Below are 17,865 nucleotides of genomic sequence, written 5' to 3'. Positions count from 1 at the left end.
AGTTTTTCTGCAGGTCCTGTGGTTTGTGGCCCAGGTAGCTAGGCCTTCCTGTGTTAATGGTGTGGTTATTCTAGGAACTAAGTTCCACAGATAATAATTTCCACTGTCAGGGCGTAGGGGTCCTGAGATCTTGCTTGGCTTAGGGCAGGGCAGCTCCTTTTTCCAGCAGGAGCTGAAAAAAGTTTTCAGGTTCTCACTTGGGAGTTCCCTCCATCTTTCCACAGGTAATTTCTCAGGACTGTGTAGAGGAACCGGGGAAGCTGACTCTGCTGTGAGAGGTGTATATCCACACCAATTATATTAACCCTAGGATAAATGGGTCAGAACCATTTCCTTACTTTGATTGTTAATAAGTTATAGAGAAATTGAAAATGTTTTTTCATGGTAATTTAGAGAGTCATTTGGCTAGTTGAAATTTTTTTCATTGACAAGTATTTAATCAGTGATAACTGCACTGATAGAACTAAAATTTTGAATGATCTGGAAATGCAGACCCAGTTAAGTTTACCTTAGGTAAATTTTAACAGTGGTACAATTTTAGACAGAACCAGTTTATAAAAGTCTTTAGGATAAGTCTTTCCTTTAATATGTATTTCTGTCTTAATAACCAGTATGAGTGTTATACTAAGGAATAATCTGCCTGTTTAGAACTCTTACATGTTTAGAAATGACTGACAGAGATGCAGAATTTCCAACCTGGTACTGAGCTCAGTAAACATCTGTTTCAAAAGCATTTTTGAAAAATATGTTATGAAAAACATATAACAAAAACATATGTAACAACTTTGTGTTCAATTTCCTTAAGTGGATACTCCCCAAGTCATAAAAATTGGCATAACGGTGTTTCGTGTGTGTGTATGGTATTCATAGCCATACGTGTAAAACTCTTAATTTTACAATGAAGTTGGAGTTATGTTTTTATTTTATAGATTTTTTTGGTATAATAGTCTTACTTTAATATTGATACAGGTAGAAGAGGTTGCTAAATCTTACCTTTTTGTTCCAGCTGAGAGTTCTTATATTTAAATCTTTGGTTTTTTTCAACGACAAATCAGTCTTTCAATGGTGTTTTCTGTTTTAGTAATGATATGTTTCTCTTGTGATTAAGTACATTATAATACCTTAGACTTGTCCCAGCTGTAAAGAATTTGATTAGGTATTGCAGAAGATAGAGTTCATTGTCCCAGATGACTTGTCACGGCAACCAACATGGGGAAGAAGATAGTGGGAGCAAGTAAGTCAAGCACTACTTTAGTAGTTAGAGTTGAGAGGTCACTGTCTTTGGGGCAGTGAAATTAGGGCTAGTTAATTGGCCTCTTTCTTGGTTACTAAGCCAATATGTCATTACAGCAGAAAAGGAAGAATATAAATCCATCATGAATTTTAGGCTTATATTATATGATTTAAAAAACTAGGATTGTTGACATATTCATACAGTATTCAGCATGCTTAAAAAAAATCCTATTAAATGTCAAGCACTGTGCTAGCCTGGGAATTACAAAGAGGAAAAGAAACAGTTGTCTTTTTCAGAGAGATTTCACCATCTCATAGGAGAGGAAAATGTGAAAAATAATTGCAGGGCTGTATTAGAAGTGCTAAAATAAAGGTAACTCAAGTGTAGAGAATGTGTTAAGCAAGGGATGATCACATCTGTCTCAGGTGCGGTATTAGAGAAAAATTTACAGAGGAGCACTTGAACTGGCTCTTGAAAGATGAATCAGGTTTGCCTGGAGAACAACAAGGTGCTATTCTAGGCTGAGAGAACATCTTGCAAAGGCAGAGTGAGACAATATGACACATGAGTGAATAGTTGCTAAATAAAGTAAAGGGAGGAAAGAAGGTTAAGTAATAAACCAGAAAAAGAAGATAGGGGTTATCTCATGAAGCACTTTCTATGCCTGTTCTTTCAGTGGTTCACCAACCATTTATGAGATAATATGAATAGATTTATTGTTTACAGGAATTGGAAGGGGGTGAAACAAAAGACATAAAACTGAATGAGGACATTGTTGAGTAATCTAATTGAGAAATGATGTAGGGGTGGAGTAGAGTAGAAGAGGGGTCATAGGAGGCAGAACCAATAGGATTGGTAACCAACTGGCTATGGAGGGCAAGAATGTGGGAGATGACTCCCAAGTTTTTCCTTGGATGTTTGCATGGGCAGTGATGTCATTCACTCAGATGGAATTATAAGAGGAAATGAATATTGGAGCTAGGCTGGGCTATATAATCAATTTAGTTTTGGATATATTGATCTTTGTGGTGCCTGTCAAACATCTGAAGTGCTAGAAAAATTTGTGAATTGTAAACTTACAGGTAGAAGTGGAAGTTGAGCTTATGTGAAGTAGCGTGTGCAGAATGAGAGGGAAAGAGGGCTCAAAGGGATCCCTTTTCCTTTCTTATGGAGAATGCCACCTTTTAGAGTTCAGTAGAGGAAGAAGAACACTTACAAGTAATTGAGAAGAAGCTGGGGGAGAACCAAGGAAGAGTGGTACCAAAAGTTCAGGGGAGGAGAGAGAAGAGGTTAAAAATATATGTTAATATTTTGTATAGAGTGGTAGTTTTATGTGGAGACCTAATGTGTCTAATGTAGTCATAATCTCTAATTTAGCTGTATTATCTCATTTATAAATATTAAATTTATTATTTGGAATTTATCCTTAGAAACCATATATGTATATACATGTATATAAACACACTGTCTACATACTACAGATGTATGCTATTACCATAACTACTATCACTTAAAACAGCCCAGAAAGTTGGTATTATCCCCGTTTTGCAGATAATAAAACTAAGGTAATTTGCCCAAGGACACATGGCTAGTACAGAGCTTGGATTCAAATCCAGGACTTCCTGGGTCCTACTAGGCAGTGGTGCCTGTTTATTGAAATCACAGCACACCTATAAGTTAATGGTGTTTCTCATTTCTAAACCCTTTTATAAACGTAGGTCTAAACTTTAGAACTTTAAAATGTGTCATTCCAAAAAAAGTTATCTATTCCTTTTGCTGTTATTATTCAGAATTTTAATAATGTGCTTTCTTGGTATAATTGCTTTTCAGCTTTTAAAATGTCATGAACATAGTTGGTGTTTAATACATTTTTCTATTATTTTTTAGTCTTTAACTTTTTGATATGATCAAAGGTTCTCTTCATCCTATGTCTGCTACTGTCAGTATGTGTTTAGTATACAAGATTTTTTTTAAAGCCCTGATTCCTTTATTAGAGAATGGTATTTATTTTATTATTATCATTTTTTATTTTTTTGACCATCCCACGCGTCATGCAGGATCTTGGTTCCCCAACCAGGGATCAAACCCGGGCCCTTGGCAGTGAGAGCGCAGTGTCCTAACTACTGGACCGCCAGGGAATTCCCTCAAAGATATTTTTGTTGCTAAATAAATATTAGAGTTCATTCTTACTGATAGGTCTCAGACTAAATTTTTAAAACACAGTGAATTATATAAACATAGTGAAAAGTATTGATTGTTATTTGGCCTATTCTTTTTCCTGTTGAAGTTATCTGCAGTTTCCAGCATCGTTTTTGAAAGGTGGATGTACCTCATTAGATATGTTATCATCCTTCAGTTCTAGTTAAAACCAATACCAAAGACTCTTGTTATTTATTGTATTTATAGCTTTAGAAGATGCTGCAGGGTTACAATCTCAGCTTTTCATAGGAATGGAAAGGGGTGTGTGTGTTACGAAAGGAATTTTATACTTTTCTTTTCATCATAAAAACCCCAAGGAGAACTGGAGTGGTAGAAATAACTAACAAGTAGGAAATCTTGAATTCTGTTCTTAGCTTTTCCAGTAAATATTAGGGTGACCTGGCAAGGTACTTCCTTTCTCTGGACCTATTTCCTTATGTGTAGAATGAGGGAATATAAGAAGATAAAAAAGTTTTCTTCAGCATTTGTATTTCTTTAATTATGGTAAAGCCTTCGAAAGTAGGCAGATTATAACATTACTTTTATGCTGGCCATGGTTTCAGTGCAAAACAGGTTAGTAAAATTGCAATGTCTATGCTTTTGATTAAATCAAAACTTCAAGTTAATTGACCATCTTGAAAGGAGATATTAAAGAGAGCCCTTTGATTCACTTAAAACCTATATACGAAGAATGCAAAACTTCTCAACTTGCATTAATCTTAATATTTTCTGCTAGAGGAATTTATTTTTTTTAAAATACTTTTAGGTTTTAGACACTTTTTTAAAAGTTATAAATTATATACTTCATAAAAAAAGTCTCTTATGTGTAATTGAATTGAAATAAAATTAAAATGACCAATATATTTTTCATCATGTTATTTCTCTGCTAAAAATGTCTCTTGTTCTTAGTGTTACCAATGGAACCAGATTACTAGAAAAACTGAAAATTTGGGAAACTTGTCTCAAAACTGGGGATAACAGTATTACCTACCTGGTAGAATTTTTGTGAAAATAAATTGAGATAATCCATATAAAGTGATTATTAAGCAGTGCTTGGCACTAATAAATACTCAGCTAGTGTTAACCATTAATAGGATGAAGAAATTTTAAGAGGATTTAGACTATACATTGACTTATAGACAGAAGGTGAAGCAGGATCAGGTATTTAGATTCTCCTGTTTGTTATAGAGACACCAGATTGAAACAGTTGTAGGTACAGAGCGTTAGTCCCATTTCCTCTACCCTGCCCCACAGAGTGGAACATTTATTTTGTTCATCTTATAGCTCTTATGTCTTACAAATAACTTCCCCAAACTACTCCCACCACTAATATTACTCCTCCTCCTCATAGTGATGGATCTCAGGTTATTCTAAAGTATAGTTAATTTCTAAGTCAGTTGCTCAGAGAAACAAAACATTGTTTAGTTTTGAATATTTTAATTTAGAGAGTGACAACAATATGTTTGTGTCATTTGGCTTTTTTCTTTCTGGTTTTAAGAATTAGTTTTAATCACATGTCAAAAAAGGTATTATCGGGCTTCCCTGGTGGCGCAGTGGTTGAGAGTCCGCCTGCCGATGCAGGGGACAAGGGTTCGTGCCCCGGGCCGGGGAGATCCCACGTGCCGCGGAGCGGCTGGGCCCGTGAGCCATGGCCGCTGAGCCTGCGCGTCTGGAGCCTGTGCTCCGCAACGGGAGAGGCCACAGCAGTGAGAGGCCCGCGTACTGCAAAAAAAAAAAAAAAAAAAAAAAAAAAAAGGTATTATCTAACATTCTAGAAAGTGAATTTTGATTCATTTTAATTAAAATATTTTGAGAATTAGTGGCAGAATAATTTAGTCCGATCCTTGTCATTTATACCAGAAAATGCACATGTGATATGAAAGCAAAATTTAGGATTTTTTTCCCCAAATAATTAAAAAATTTTAAACAAAATTTTCTTTCTAAATGTCATAGCAGAATTTTGTTGAAAGCTAAGACTGGTAGATTATTGTCATGGTTTAGGTAGAAGAAATGAAAATAGCCAGAATAATCCTCTTAAATAATCTTATTTCCATTATTTTTTCTTCATGTTGAATCAAAAGATGATGAAGTCACAATTAAATCTAATGAATATTTAGGAGAAAATATTAGGTAAAGAAAGATATTCACCTAACAGTGGTTTATATGGAAGTTATTGTCCATATTACTCAGAGTAGGGTATTGAAGATAATAGTGAATTTTGGTTAGGAGATCACAATAGTGAGAAGTACAAGTTACCAAGCCTGAAGCATAAAGCCAAGGAAAAGTAGGTCTCTGACAGGAGAAGAAAACAAACCATTCCTGTATTAAGATTGAGCGTAAGGACAGTCCAAATTCTAGTACAATTTATTTGGATATATATTTCAGAGTTTACCTTAAAAGAGAGCATGAAGTAGTTGGTACTTAAACTTGGTGAATTATAATTATAAGGATAAGAAACATTTCCTTATAAATTAGCTAGAAATTTTGCCTGAATATTGATCTGGACAAATTTTGTGAACCTTCTAATTACCTTTTCTTCAATTTTTTTAGATCAACTGTTCCATGTATTAGCCTTGCACATGCGGCTTTACAGCATTGATTCTGAGTATAATCCTTGGAGAAAGCTCACACAGTTACTAGAAGAGATGAATTCACAGTAAGTATTATTGAAAGATTAAAATCAACTAAAACTGTTTTTGAAAAATAGTTAAGTATAAAAATAGGATTGAAGTTCTTTATAAATATGTGAATTTTCCTTATGAAACTCAGAAATAAAAATTGAAAACAGTTTACTATTATACTTTCTGTACAAATTGCCTAAAAATTCCTACTAAGTGAGAAAGTCTTTTAAAGAATGTCATTGGTTTTTATGCAGACAAAACATTCAGATAGAGGCACAAAATGGCTGGTAGTCTTTCTTTTTATGTCAGAATTGATCAGTGGGTTCAGGTAACCGTAGACTGATCCCGTCATTGTAAAGTTCCCCCATAGCCTTTCACCTAATGATTTTTGAAACCTGTGATTATTCTTGCCTAAATCCAGTATTTCATTAGGTACTGAGAAATAGTGATTTTAAAAAACCACAAAAATTTTCCTTATGATTTATTAGCTAGGTTGTTTTTATAAAGAAAAACTTTCCCAGTATCAGCTGTTTAGTTACCCTGAAACATAGTTTGGCAAGATGAATGCTTAATTCTTCCCTATTTATAAATCTTCAAAGAAATGAGTTGATACCCTAGCAACTTCCAGTGGTGACCGATAAGTTGTGGTTATTATGAGCTCATGGATTTTTATATACTTGATGCGTTTCACTCCATTTCAGACATTCTTTTTTTAAAATTTTTTTTCTTTTTCTTTATTTTTGGCTGCGTTGGGTCTTCGTTGCTGTGCGCGGGCTTTCTCTAGTTGTGGTGAGCAGGGGCTACTCTTTGTTGCAGTGCACAGGCTTCTCATCGCGGTGGCTCCTCTTGTTGCGAAGCATGGGCTCTAGGGCACGCGGGCTTTAGTAGCTGTGGTGTGTGGGCTCGGTAGTTGTGGCTCATGGGCTCTAGAGTGCAGGCTCAGTAGTTGTGGCACACAGGCTTAGTTGCTCCACCGCAACTAAGTGTGGAGCAACTAAGTGTGGGATCTTCCCGGACCAGGGCTCGAACCCGTGTCCCCTGCATTGGCAGGCAGATTCTTAACCACTGTGCCACCAGCGAAGCCCCATTTCAGACATTCTTTTCAATGCAAGTTGCTTCCTTTTAGGTTAGTGAGAATCCCTTTAGGTTGGCTATTGTACTTCAACATGATCAAAGTAGTCTTTGATAATGCCTTTGCTTTCTGACACAGTAAGTTGACCTGGGTTTATTTTGTACATTTTCCACTCTGTACCTGGAATCAGCCATTTCTCCATGTAGTTCCTTTTAATGGGAAGTGGTATTTAGACATCACAGTCTGGGTGCTAAGGGGTATCCATAGCTACTGTGCTATTATTGCTTATAGGCCATTCCAGTGGACAGGATTAGGAAATATTTTTTTAAGGAGAAAGATCTTGAGTTCTTACTGGTGTTTGGAATTTACACGTAAGATTGTAAGGTTATATTTTGTTTCTTAACTTTTTTGTTATTTACATCTTTTTTCTCTTATTCTGGAAATCTTGGTTCCTAGTGATATTAATGACAGCATTACTATTTGCATAACCTACAGTATAACTACAATTCTTTTTTTTAAATACCAATACTAGTACTAATTATAATTTCTTTTTGTCCTTAGAATATATACCACTAGGGATGTACAGACAAAATACTAATTTCTAAGTCATTTGAAGTAACTTTTTCTTGTGTGGTTATGCTATCAGCTTGATTTATAGTTTTAATTTATCTATATATTTTATTTTATTTATCTATATATTTTATAGATTTATTGTTTTCTTTTTTCCTCCTCAATATTTAAAGCAATAGTGCCCAGCTGTAGGATAGAATGTAGGTTTGTATATGCTGGAAAGATCAATAAGATACATTTAAAAAGGGGGGGAGGATAAATTAGAAGTTTGGGATTAACATATACACATTACTGTATATAAAATAGATAATCAACAAGGACCTACTGTATAGCACAGGGAACTCTACTCAGTATTCTGTAATAACCTATATGGGAAAAGAATCTGAAAAAGAATAGATATATGTATAACTGAATCACTTTGCTGTACACCTGAAACTAACACAACATTGAACTATACTCCAATATAAAATTAAAAGTTTTTTAAAAGGCAAAAAAAAGATATATTAATAAAGCAAAATTTTCAAAATCATTGTTATAATTCTATTTTTGTTTAATAATAATAAAACAAACTATGGAATGTTATTAACTCTGAAAAGATTGCCTTTTTTACCTTGATTTTTAAATTTTAATTATGTAAAACGTATTTTTTCCAAAGTAAAAATTATATTATAAAGTAAATTCAGAGATATATGTCTTTCATTTCTGTCCATTTGCATTTCTTTTTGTGAACTCCCTAAATCTAGTTGTTGGTCTTTTTCTTCTTCATTTAAAAAATATGTTTATGGATTGTGGATATTAGTCCTTTGTGTGATAAGTTGCAAATATATTTCACCAGATTGTCTAATGTCTTTTTTGTGTGTGTATGATTTTTTTTGCCATGCAAAATTTTATTTTTAATGTAGTCATATTTATTAATCTTTTTTTTTTAAATTAATTCTGGAACTTGATGCATTTTGACTCAGGTCTTTTTCTGGTTATAAAAGGATTGATTCATTTATTTTTTCTTGTGATGAGAACTTTTAAGATTTACTCTCTTAGCAACTTTCAGATATACAATACAGTGTTACTAACTATAGTCACCATGCTGCTCATCACATCCCTATATGTACATTACATAACTGGAAGTTTGTACCTTTTGAACATCTTCACCCATCCCCATCCTCCATCCCCCACCCCTGTCTATGCAATCACCAGTCTGTTTTTTGTATCTATGAGGAGTTTCTTTGTTTGTTTCTAAGATTCCACATATAAGTGAGATCTTATGGTATTTGTTTTTCTCTGTCTGACTTACTTCACTTAACATAACGCCCTCAGCGTTCATCCATGTTGTCACCAATGGCAGGATTTCCTTTTTTATGGCTGAATAATATTCCATGGTATATATATGCCACAATTTCTTTATCCATTCACTCATTAATGGACATTTAAGTTGTTTCCATGTCTTGGCTATTGTAAATAATGCTGCAGTGAACATGGGGGTGCGTATATCTTTCTGAGTTAGTGTTCTCCTTTCCTTCAGATAAACACCCAGAAGTGGAATTGATAGATCATACAGTAGTTCTGTTTTTTTAATTTTTTGAGGAACCTCCATATTGTTTTTCATAGTGCCTTCACCAATTTACAATCCCACCAGCAGTGCACCAGGGTTTCTTTCCTTTTCTCCCCATCCTTACCAGCACTTGTTTGTTTTCATTTCGATGATAGCCATTCTGACAGGTGTGAGGTGGTATCTCGTTGTTTTGATTTGCATTTCCCTGGTGATTAGTGATGTTGAGCACCTTTTCATGCACTTGGTCATCATCTGTATGTCTTTAGTAAAGTATCTACTCAGATTCTCTGCCCATTTTTTAATTGGATTGTTTTTTGCTATTGAGTTGTATGAGTTCTTTATGTAGTTTGGATATTAACCTTTTATCAGATATATGATTCTTCTATTTCTGTGGCTTCAGTTTTTACAGTTAGAACTCTAATCTATTTGGAGTGTTTCAAAATGTATGGTATAAGGAAGAGATTCAGTCTTATTTTTTGCCATATAGTGATCAAATATCCTACTGCTTTGCCTTCCCTACATAAGTAAATTAAGACATGTATGCGAAGAGAGAGGAGAGAGAGAGAGAGAGAGAGAGATGGAAGAAAAGTTGAGAAAGTGCTTTGCTTACTGATATGGAAAGATCTCCATTCAGATACAATATTAAAAGAAAAACAAATTCAGGAGCACTAAATCTGTACTTTATGCTACCACTTGTATAATCAAGGGGAGATGAGAAATAAATTTGTATTTGCTTGTTAAAATAAAACAAAACAAACCAGATCCATACATATGTGGATATTGGATTTATAGCATAGATGGAACTGTGGAGCAGTTGGGGAAGCACAGTCTTTATAGTGAATGGAGCTGGGTTAGTTGGATATTTATATGAGAAATAATTAATATTGACTCCTACCTCATGCAGAACCTATTCGGATTTTGCCAGTTATTTCAGTAATATCCTGGGAAATGCAAATGCAGTGCAAAGAAAATTCAAGATCGTGTTTGTGTTTAGTGTCATGTCTCTTTAATTTCCTTCAGTGTGAAATCTTTCCTGACTTTGTATTCCATGACATTGACTTTTTTTTTAAGAGCTCAGGCCAATTATTTTGTAGAACCCCTCAGTTTATTTTTGTCCAATATTTCCTTGTGGTTAGATTCAGGTGATCAACTTTTGGCAGAAATATCGCATAAGTAATATTGTGTTCTTTTTCGTGTGTCACATCAGGAGGCACATGCTATTGATTTGTCTTCTTATTAATGTTAATAACTCTGATCATTTGGCTAATGTGGTATCTGCCAAGTTTTTCCACCGTAAAGTTATTATTTCATCCTTTGTAATTACTAATTATCTGGTGGGGGTATACTTTGAGGCTATGAATAAATACCGCTACTTCTCAGAAAAAAAAAAATTGTATGTGTGTGTGTTTGTGTTTGTAGACAAAATTAGTAAGCTTTGAGTATTTTGTATGTTCTGGCTAAGGAAAATAAATCACTTTTCTCGATAGTAGCTAGTAATTTTCTTTCCTGGCTAGACTTGCATACTCAAGGACAGGGATGGTGTGCAGATGAAGTATTAGAATGCCTAACTCTGAGTCTAAGGATACTCAGCAAACAAGAGGTTTCTTAAGTGTAGTATTGGTGAATTAGAAGTTTTAAAGACCAGACAGAGGTACTCTGCTTTCCATATTACTGATTGCTGGGTTGTGTTCTTTTATAGCCCTAGGATTAGTAGGATAGTACTAAATGCTGCGAACAGTTATCCAGTGTTTACATCATGCTACACATTTTTGTGCTTTGCATATATAATCTCATTTAATCATCACCATAACTGTATAAACTAGGTACCATTGTTGTCTCAATTTTTACATACGAGGAACATGAGGCTTAGAAAAGTTAATTAACATGTTCTTTAGGGGCACACAGCTGTGAAGGAGTAGAGCTGATCTGAATCCAAAACCTAAGGAAGCATAGAGTAATAGCTAAAAACTTAGGCTTTAGAATCAGAAAGATTTGGAGAGATCTGAGGAATTTCTGGAAAATCTGGTTGATTTTTTTCCCCTTCTTATTTGCTCTCATTTTTATGGTTCATTAGTTCGCTAACTTGTAATATTACAGTTGATTATGTCATCTGTGTTTCATTTCTGTATAAGAGTTTTAAAAATGGAAATATCTTTTTCTGTATTCTCACTTTTAATCCTTTTACAACATAAAATTCTATGTCTAATGATATAGGTTTCTCATATACACTTTTGTCTAATCCTCATGAAAATTATTTCCTTATTTTCTTTAAATTTCACTGTGTTGATAGTCACTTTGGTTTAAAAAAAAAAATGGGAAAATTAGGCCTATTAAGTCTAACCCACCCATTTCCCCGTATTATCCATGGAATTAATAGTAGTGTACAGTTTTTATAATCTGGATTTTAAAGATTACCTAAAAACTTTGAGATAGAGATAATTATGTATTTTAAAATATTAAGCATTTAACAGATACTTATCACAATGATGATATTAAACCCCACATTAAAAAACTGTGGTTGGGACTTCCCTGGTGACACAGTGGTTAAGAATGCAGGGGACACGGGTTTGAGCCCTGGTCCAGGACAATCCCACATGCCGCAGAGCAGCTAAGCCCATGCGCCACAACTACTGAGCCTGCGCTCTAGAGCCCGTGAGCCACAGCTACTGAAGCCCACGTGCCTAGAGCCCATGCTCTGCAACAAGAGAAGCCAACGCAGTGAGAAGCCTGCACACTTCAAAGTAGCCCCTGCTTGCCACACCTAGAGAAAGCCCGTGTGCAGCAATGAAGATCCAACACACAGCCAAAAATAAATAAATAAATAAATTTATTTTTAAAAAACACCGAAACTGTGGTTGACTTCTCTACAGTGGGGTGTATCCATTCATTCATTCATTCATTCAGAATATGTGCTTACTGTGTGCCAGGAAAGATCCATTCCTGTGTCCTGAGATGATTGTTATTATCTAGTAGCCAACAAGCTCCAGGTTATTGTTTTTGTAAATTTTTCCTGATTATGAAATTGTAGTTATTGTACAATGTTTAAAATGTACAAAAATGTTGAGAAAGAAAATGAAACAATCCAAAATCTCATAACCTACCTGCTATATATAGTTTATTACAATTTAATGAACTCATGAACCATAAAAATGAAACATAATGTCTCATAAAAATGAGAGACATTTCTTTGCAGTCTCTTTTTTCCTCTGTGTGTGTGTGTATATATATACACACACACACGCAGAAATGCCATGTGTAAAATAGATAGCTAGTGGAACATGCTGTAAAGCACAGGAAGCTCGCCTCAGTGCTCTGCGACAACCTAGATGGGTGGGATGTGGGGGAGAGGTGGGAGGGAGGTCCAAGAGGGAGGGGATATGGGTGTACATGGAGCTGATTCACTTCACTGTACAGCAGAAACTAACACAGCATTGTAAAGCAGTTAACACTCCAGTAGTAAATAAATACATAAATACATACATAAATACATAAATAAAAATGGGAAAAAAAGCTGTTTGAATCATATTGTATCAGTTTTAGAATCTGCTTTTTAAAAATAACACCAACCAAATTCCCACATCATTAAAAATTCTTTAAACGATACACCTAATTTATTTATTTACTCCCAATTTAATTTACAGGTGTACAAAAGCTACCACTCGTGTAATCAGTGGAAAACCATTTCTGTGGGAATTTGAATAATAGGTGAAGAAATGGTGTCCCCTCGATTTTTTTCTTTTTAAGAACTTTGGTCATGTAAAGAAGAGATGCCAGAGAGACTTAAGAGACAAGAAATGCTAGGATTCATGGCATTAATGGAAGGTTACCTTTGGAGAGAAAGACAAGTATATTGAAGAGATATTTGTAGAGAATAGAGCCATTCAAAGAGCTGTCACCCTCTGCCAGTTATTTAAGCTTCACAGCAGCAGAGGTTGGTTTACTCACATATGTGTCCAGTGCCTGGCATACAGTTAAGTAATCACTGTATATTTGTTGAGTGATGAAGCCTAATAAAAGATTTGAGCAATTCTTGTTTATCCCAAGTCTAGTCTGAAGTGTAGCTTCAGAATTTAGCCAATTCTGGAAGCTTAAGATTAACTTTTTTCTGACATTAAAAATTAAACCTATGACCAAAAATTGAAGCTTCCAAAGGAGTTTTAAAAATTCTTTTAGCGTGAAAAGAGCTGCTTTATAATATATCCTATGTGTTTTATAGTACTATACATTCCTTAGATTTACTATTTTATCTTTTATAGTGTATTTTAAGTTCTGCTTTGGTTATTATTTTTCTTTGAAACTTTGAAACTGTTAAAAGATTTTATTTGAATTTTATATTAGTCATAAAGTTGAAACAACTTTTAACAAGAGATATTGACCATGCCTTTTCAATGTAACTTATTTGTGAATTGTTTTTTTATAACATGAATATTTCTTCTTTAGTATGAAGTTTGTCATAGCAAGTGTCCTAAGTGCCACCCTATTTGTAGTGAAACTAATTCTCTTAAGCTCCGTTTAATGCTTTGTTTGATTTCTGTAATCTAAGAGATCAGAAAGTTAATCATAAGTTAATATATCCTAAGACCTAATAAATTTTCTATGTAATTTTTTTCATATTAGGCGGAGTCAAGGAAATATGTGAACCTAAAAGGTTTTATTTTTAGGCCAAAAATATGGCTCTAACTTTTTCTTCTGAGATTTCTCAGTTGCTTATGAAAGTTGATTTCTGTTCCATAGACATATATGTGAAATATAAAATTAATTAGAAGGAAGATACAATACTGTCTAAAGTGTATGCACTTTTCTTTTAGGCTGGGAAATGAGGAGCAACAGCCTGAGGTTCCAATTCTTTATCATGATGTTACATCCCTTTTGCTTATCCAGATCTTAATGATGCCACAACCCTTACGCAAAGGTATGTCTTTATAATTTAGATTCTTAGATTATATTGTATATATAATGAATATTCTAAAAATTATAGGCATAAGTATAGCATTCAGTCTGATGGAAATGTTCTGAGGTAAATAGCATTGTAATCATATATATCTAAAGAAGATGACAGTGAAATAGTTTTTTTCCCTTGTAGGTCTATTTTTAGATTTTTAGTCAATAATAAGATAAAGACATGGGGAAATCACTCTTTGTTTTTAAAAAATTAAAATGATACAAAATGTGAAAAATAGAGCAAACTGTCAGCCTTAATGCCTCTACGTTATCTACATGCATACATACATATTTTGATATAGTAGTATCACAGAGTTGTTCAAAATGTGATGACCCATTATTTTTAATTAGTGTTAGTATCATACCAGTATGATATTAACAGAATTAATATTATATTAGAAACACTTTAACTATTGTTCCACAGTTGTATGAGTTCTGTGAGTTCTTTGTATATTTTGGATATTAACCTCTTATTGGATACATTGTTTGCAAATATCTTCTTCCATTCAGTAGGCTACCTTTTTTGTTTTGTTAATTTTTCATGGTAATTTTAGGAAAAGAATAAAGTGTCTGATACTGCCTTCAGATTATGTCCTATTTACTTGTATGATTTTTCACATTTGGGTTTTATTATTTTATATGTACTCTATCTTGTCCTAAAAGAAACTTGGAGCATTTTATGTCACCTTAACTCTAAAACAGTTTATGGAAAAGATACTTTTGCAGACATCTCAATCCTCTTTGTCTTCTTGTTTATCACCTGCACTAAGCCTGGTACTTGTAGGCAAGCCAGTAAATAAATGGATGTTGAATAACTGTATCTCTGCAGGAGATTATAGATTCCCTGGATTACTTTTGCAAAACACAGCACAAATACTGTTGCATAGAGTGCGTACTCACTAAATATTTAATTGTCTGATTTTTGAAAATTTCTTGTGTTTTCATGCCTTACCCACTGAAGAAAATCTGGTTTACTTAGATTTTGTTTATATCATTCCAGAGTCAAGCTGTCTCAGCTTGGCATCAGTATCCTTTGAACTATATTCCTGTTTTAGGATCTTTATTTTGATGAAAAATCAGAAATATGGATAAAGATTTACATGTGATATCTATTTAAAAAGTTGTTTAATTTCATGAGTTATAATGTTGCAAATTTTTAACAATGTTGAATTGCATGCTAACAACAAAATGATGACTTCATCTTCTGAAATAGTGTGATGGGATAGATGTGGCATCTACCTAGTTCAGTCCTCACAGCAATTTAGAATATGAAGTAATAATTTTCATTTGTGATTCTGAGGAGAAATTCACATTTTAAAGAGCCTCAGAGTGGGAGGGAGGGAGACGCAAGAGGGAAGACACATGGGAGCATATGTATATGTATAGCTGATTCACTTTGTTATAAAGCAGAAGCTGACACACTATTGTAAAGCAATTATACCTCAATAAAGATGTTAAAAAAAAAAAAAATAAAGAGCCTCAGGCCAACATTTCTACCTTACCAGACTCTTTATCATATGTGATCCGTAGGGGCAAGCTTTTATTATAGGGCCCTTGAAAGTGCCTTGTCTCCCTACACCCTTCCTTTTTCCTGTCATGCAGTAGCACTATAAAACTTAAAATCTGTACCATTGTTTAAAGTCTGTGTGCTTTTAAGGCATTTAAAATAAATATTGATCTTCCTTTGTTTACCCTCAGGTAGGTTGATTGTGATTTTTGGTTTTTTTAAAAAACAGATTGAGAGTAGATATCCAATTCCTTTTTCTCCTTTTTAAATTTTGATAATTACATGTGAAGGGATTTGCTCTCTGTTGTAACCTTGGAAGACAGCAACCTGTTGACTTAGTATACACCTCAAATGAGTGATTCCTTGTTTTTTCCCTAAGTCCCTAAAATGCATTGATTTCACACATGGCAAGTATTCAGTAAATAAATATTTCTTAAATGAATGAGTGAATGTGAGAACTTAAGCTTAATCTGTGACTTTAAACTTCCAGTTTAAATATTTTTAAAATGATGATAATCAAGGCAAAGTAACAAAAAAAAATTAGTAGTTTGCTACAACAAAAAGCTAAAATTATGCTTAAAAAGTCGTTGTCATTTTTTAATGTATCATTTCTTTTTAATTAAAAATTAATTTATGTAGTTTATAATGAGAAGAAACTAAATGTGAGTGGTATTTCTAGGTCATGTAAATGACTTACTGGTTAAAATCATTTTGTTTTGTGCTTAGTAGACAAATTCTCTAATTTTTAGCATTCTATTAAAACATTGAATCGTCATGAAATACTCTATTTTTAATTTTGATACCGTCCTTTCTTGGTTTTCCTTGTATCTCTTTTTCTGCTCATTTTCAAGGCTCCTTTTCATTCACCTCTTCCTCTTCCCATTCTTTGAGTTGTTGCTTGGTTCCTGACCCCTTCTCAATTTTACCTTCTTTCCTATAGCATCATCTGTACCTATTCTTTGATGATTCCCACATATTCCAGCTCCAGTCTACAGCTCCGTGGTGAGCTGCAGATTTCTACACATGCCTCAAACTCAACATATATAACATTAATTCATTTTCTTCCCATCCAAACTTGCTCTCTTCCTCTGTTTTCCATTTTAGTCAATACTACTACTAGTTACTCTTTGTAGAATGAGAGTCTACCATTATTTTCTACCTCCAAAGCTCTACCAAATGCTGTAATTTCTGTCATCTAAATACTTCTCTAATTCGACCCATTCTTTCCATCAGGCCATCTAATTTGACATATGCTAGAGTACTTTTGCTCTCTGCTAATAGGTGTTCTTGCCTCTAGTCTTGTTTTAGTCCCTTTCTCCTAAGAAGCAGCAGTGAATATTTTAAAATTCAAATCTAATATTATCCCTATCCTGCTTAAAATTACTTCTCATTGCCCAGTCTAGATTCTATAAATCAAATGCTTATAGATATCAAATAAGTAACGTAAATAGTAATATTAATAACAACAGATATTTACTGATTGCCATTGCCAATCACTATTTTAAGCATTTAACTTAATCCCTTTAAAGCAGGTGATATTATCCTCATTTAACAGATGAAAAAATAGAAACAGAGTGTTTAACTAACTTGCCTAAGGTCAGAAGAGTCAATTTAAATCTAGACAATTTGGCTTCATAGCCTAAACTCATTCTTAACAATAATGTTTTTGGTTTGATATAAATGGGAGTTGGGGACTGTGACAAGTTAGAGAATGCATGCTTGGCCGAAGAGGACACTTACTGTTCAGCTCCAGATACCTGTCGTCATGTAAGAATGTGGACCCAGTATTGTCAGATCTTCCTGTTTTTTAAGAGTAAGTGGAAATCTGGACTTTTACGAGAAATATCCGAGTTTTAAATGTCAGTAACTAAAGATAAAACAGGATAAAGACAAACCAAACATCTCTCCAGGCTGCATTCAGACAGATAACCCTCAGTTTGCAACCTTTGGTCTTCGGCATAAAGATTACTTTTCTAGCTTCATGTCTCGTAGATTGCTACTTATAAGTCTAGATACATTGGACAATTTACAATTCTTGTAAGTCTTGGGCTCTTTTTGTGACCCTTGTACAAACAGCTTCCTCTGTCTGGAATCCCCCTTTCCTTGCCTCATTCCATCTTTGCCTTCCTTATTATGGCTTATTTCTCTTCATCACTCAAGACTAACTCTCCT

General features: G+C 34.0%; 1 protein-coding gene across 3 annotated transcripts in view; it reads left to right on the top strand.

Moving 5' to 3' along the window:
* The window catches only part of UBR3 (ubiquitin protein ligase E3 component n-recognin 3), a 232,659-nt gene that overhangs the window by 174,649 nt on the left and 40,145 nt on the right, over positions 1 to 17,865 (top strand). For all 3 annotated transcript variants that reach the window (XM_032637364.1, XM_032637365.1, XM_032637363.1), the window contains exons 31-32: positions 5,984 to 6,089; positions 14,054 to 14,157. In XM_032637364.1, coding sequence (XP_032493255.1) covers positions 5,984 to 6,089; positions 14,054 to 14,157 — 210 coding nt within the window. The remainder of the gene's footprint in view (positions 1 to 5,983; positions 6,090 to 14,053; positions 14,158 to 17,865) is intronic.

Source organism: Phocoena sinus, chromosome 7 (assembly GCF_008692025.1).
Source record: "Phocoena sinus isolate mPhoSin1 chromosome 7, mPhoSin1.pri, whole genome shotgun sequence".
NCBI classification, from domain to species: domain Eukaryota; kingdom Metazoa; phylum Chordata; class Mammalia; order Artiodactyla; family Phocoenidae; genus Phocoena; species Phocoena sinus.
This window is presented reverse-complemented; position numbering and strand designations above follow the sequence as displayed.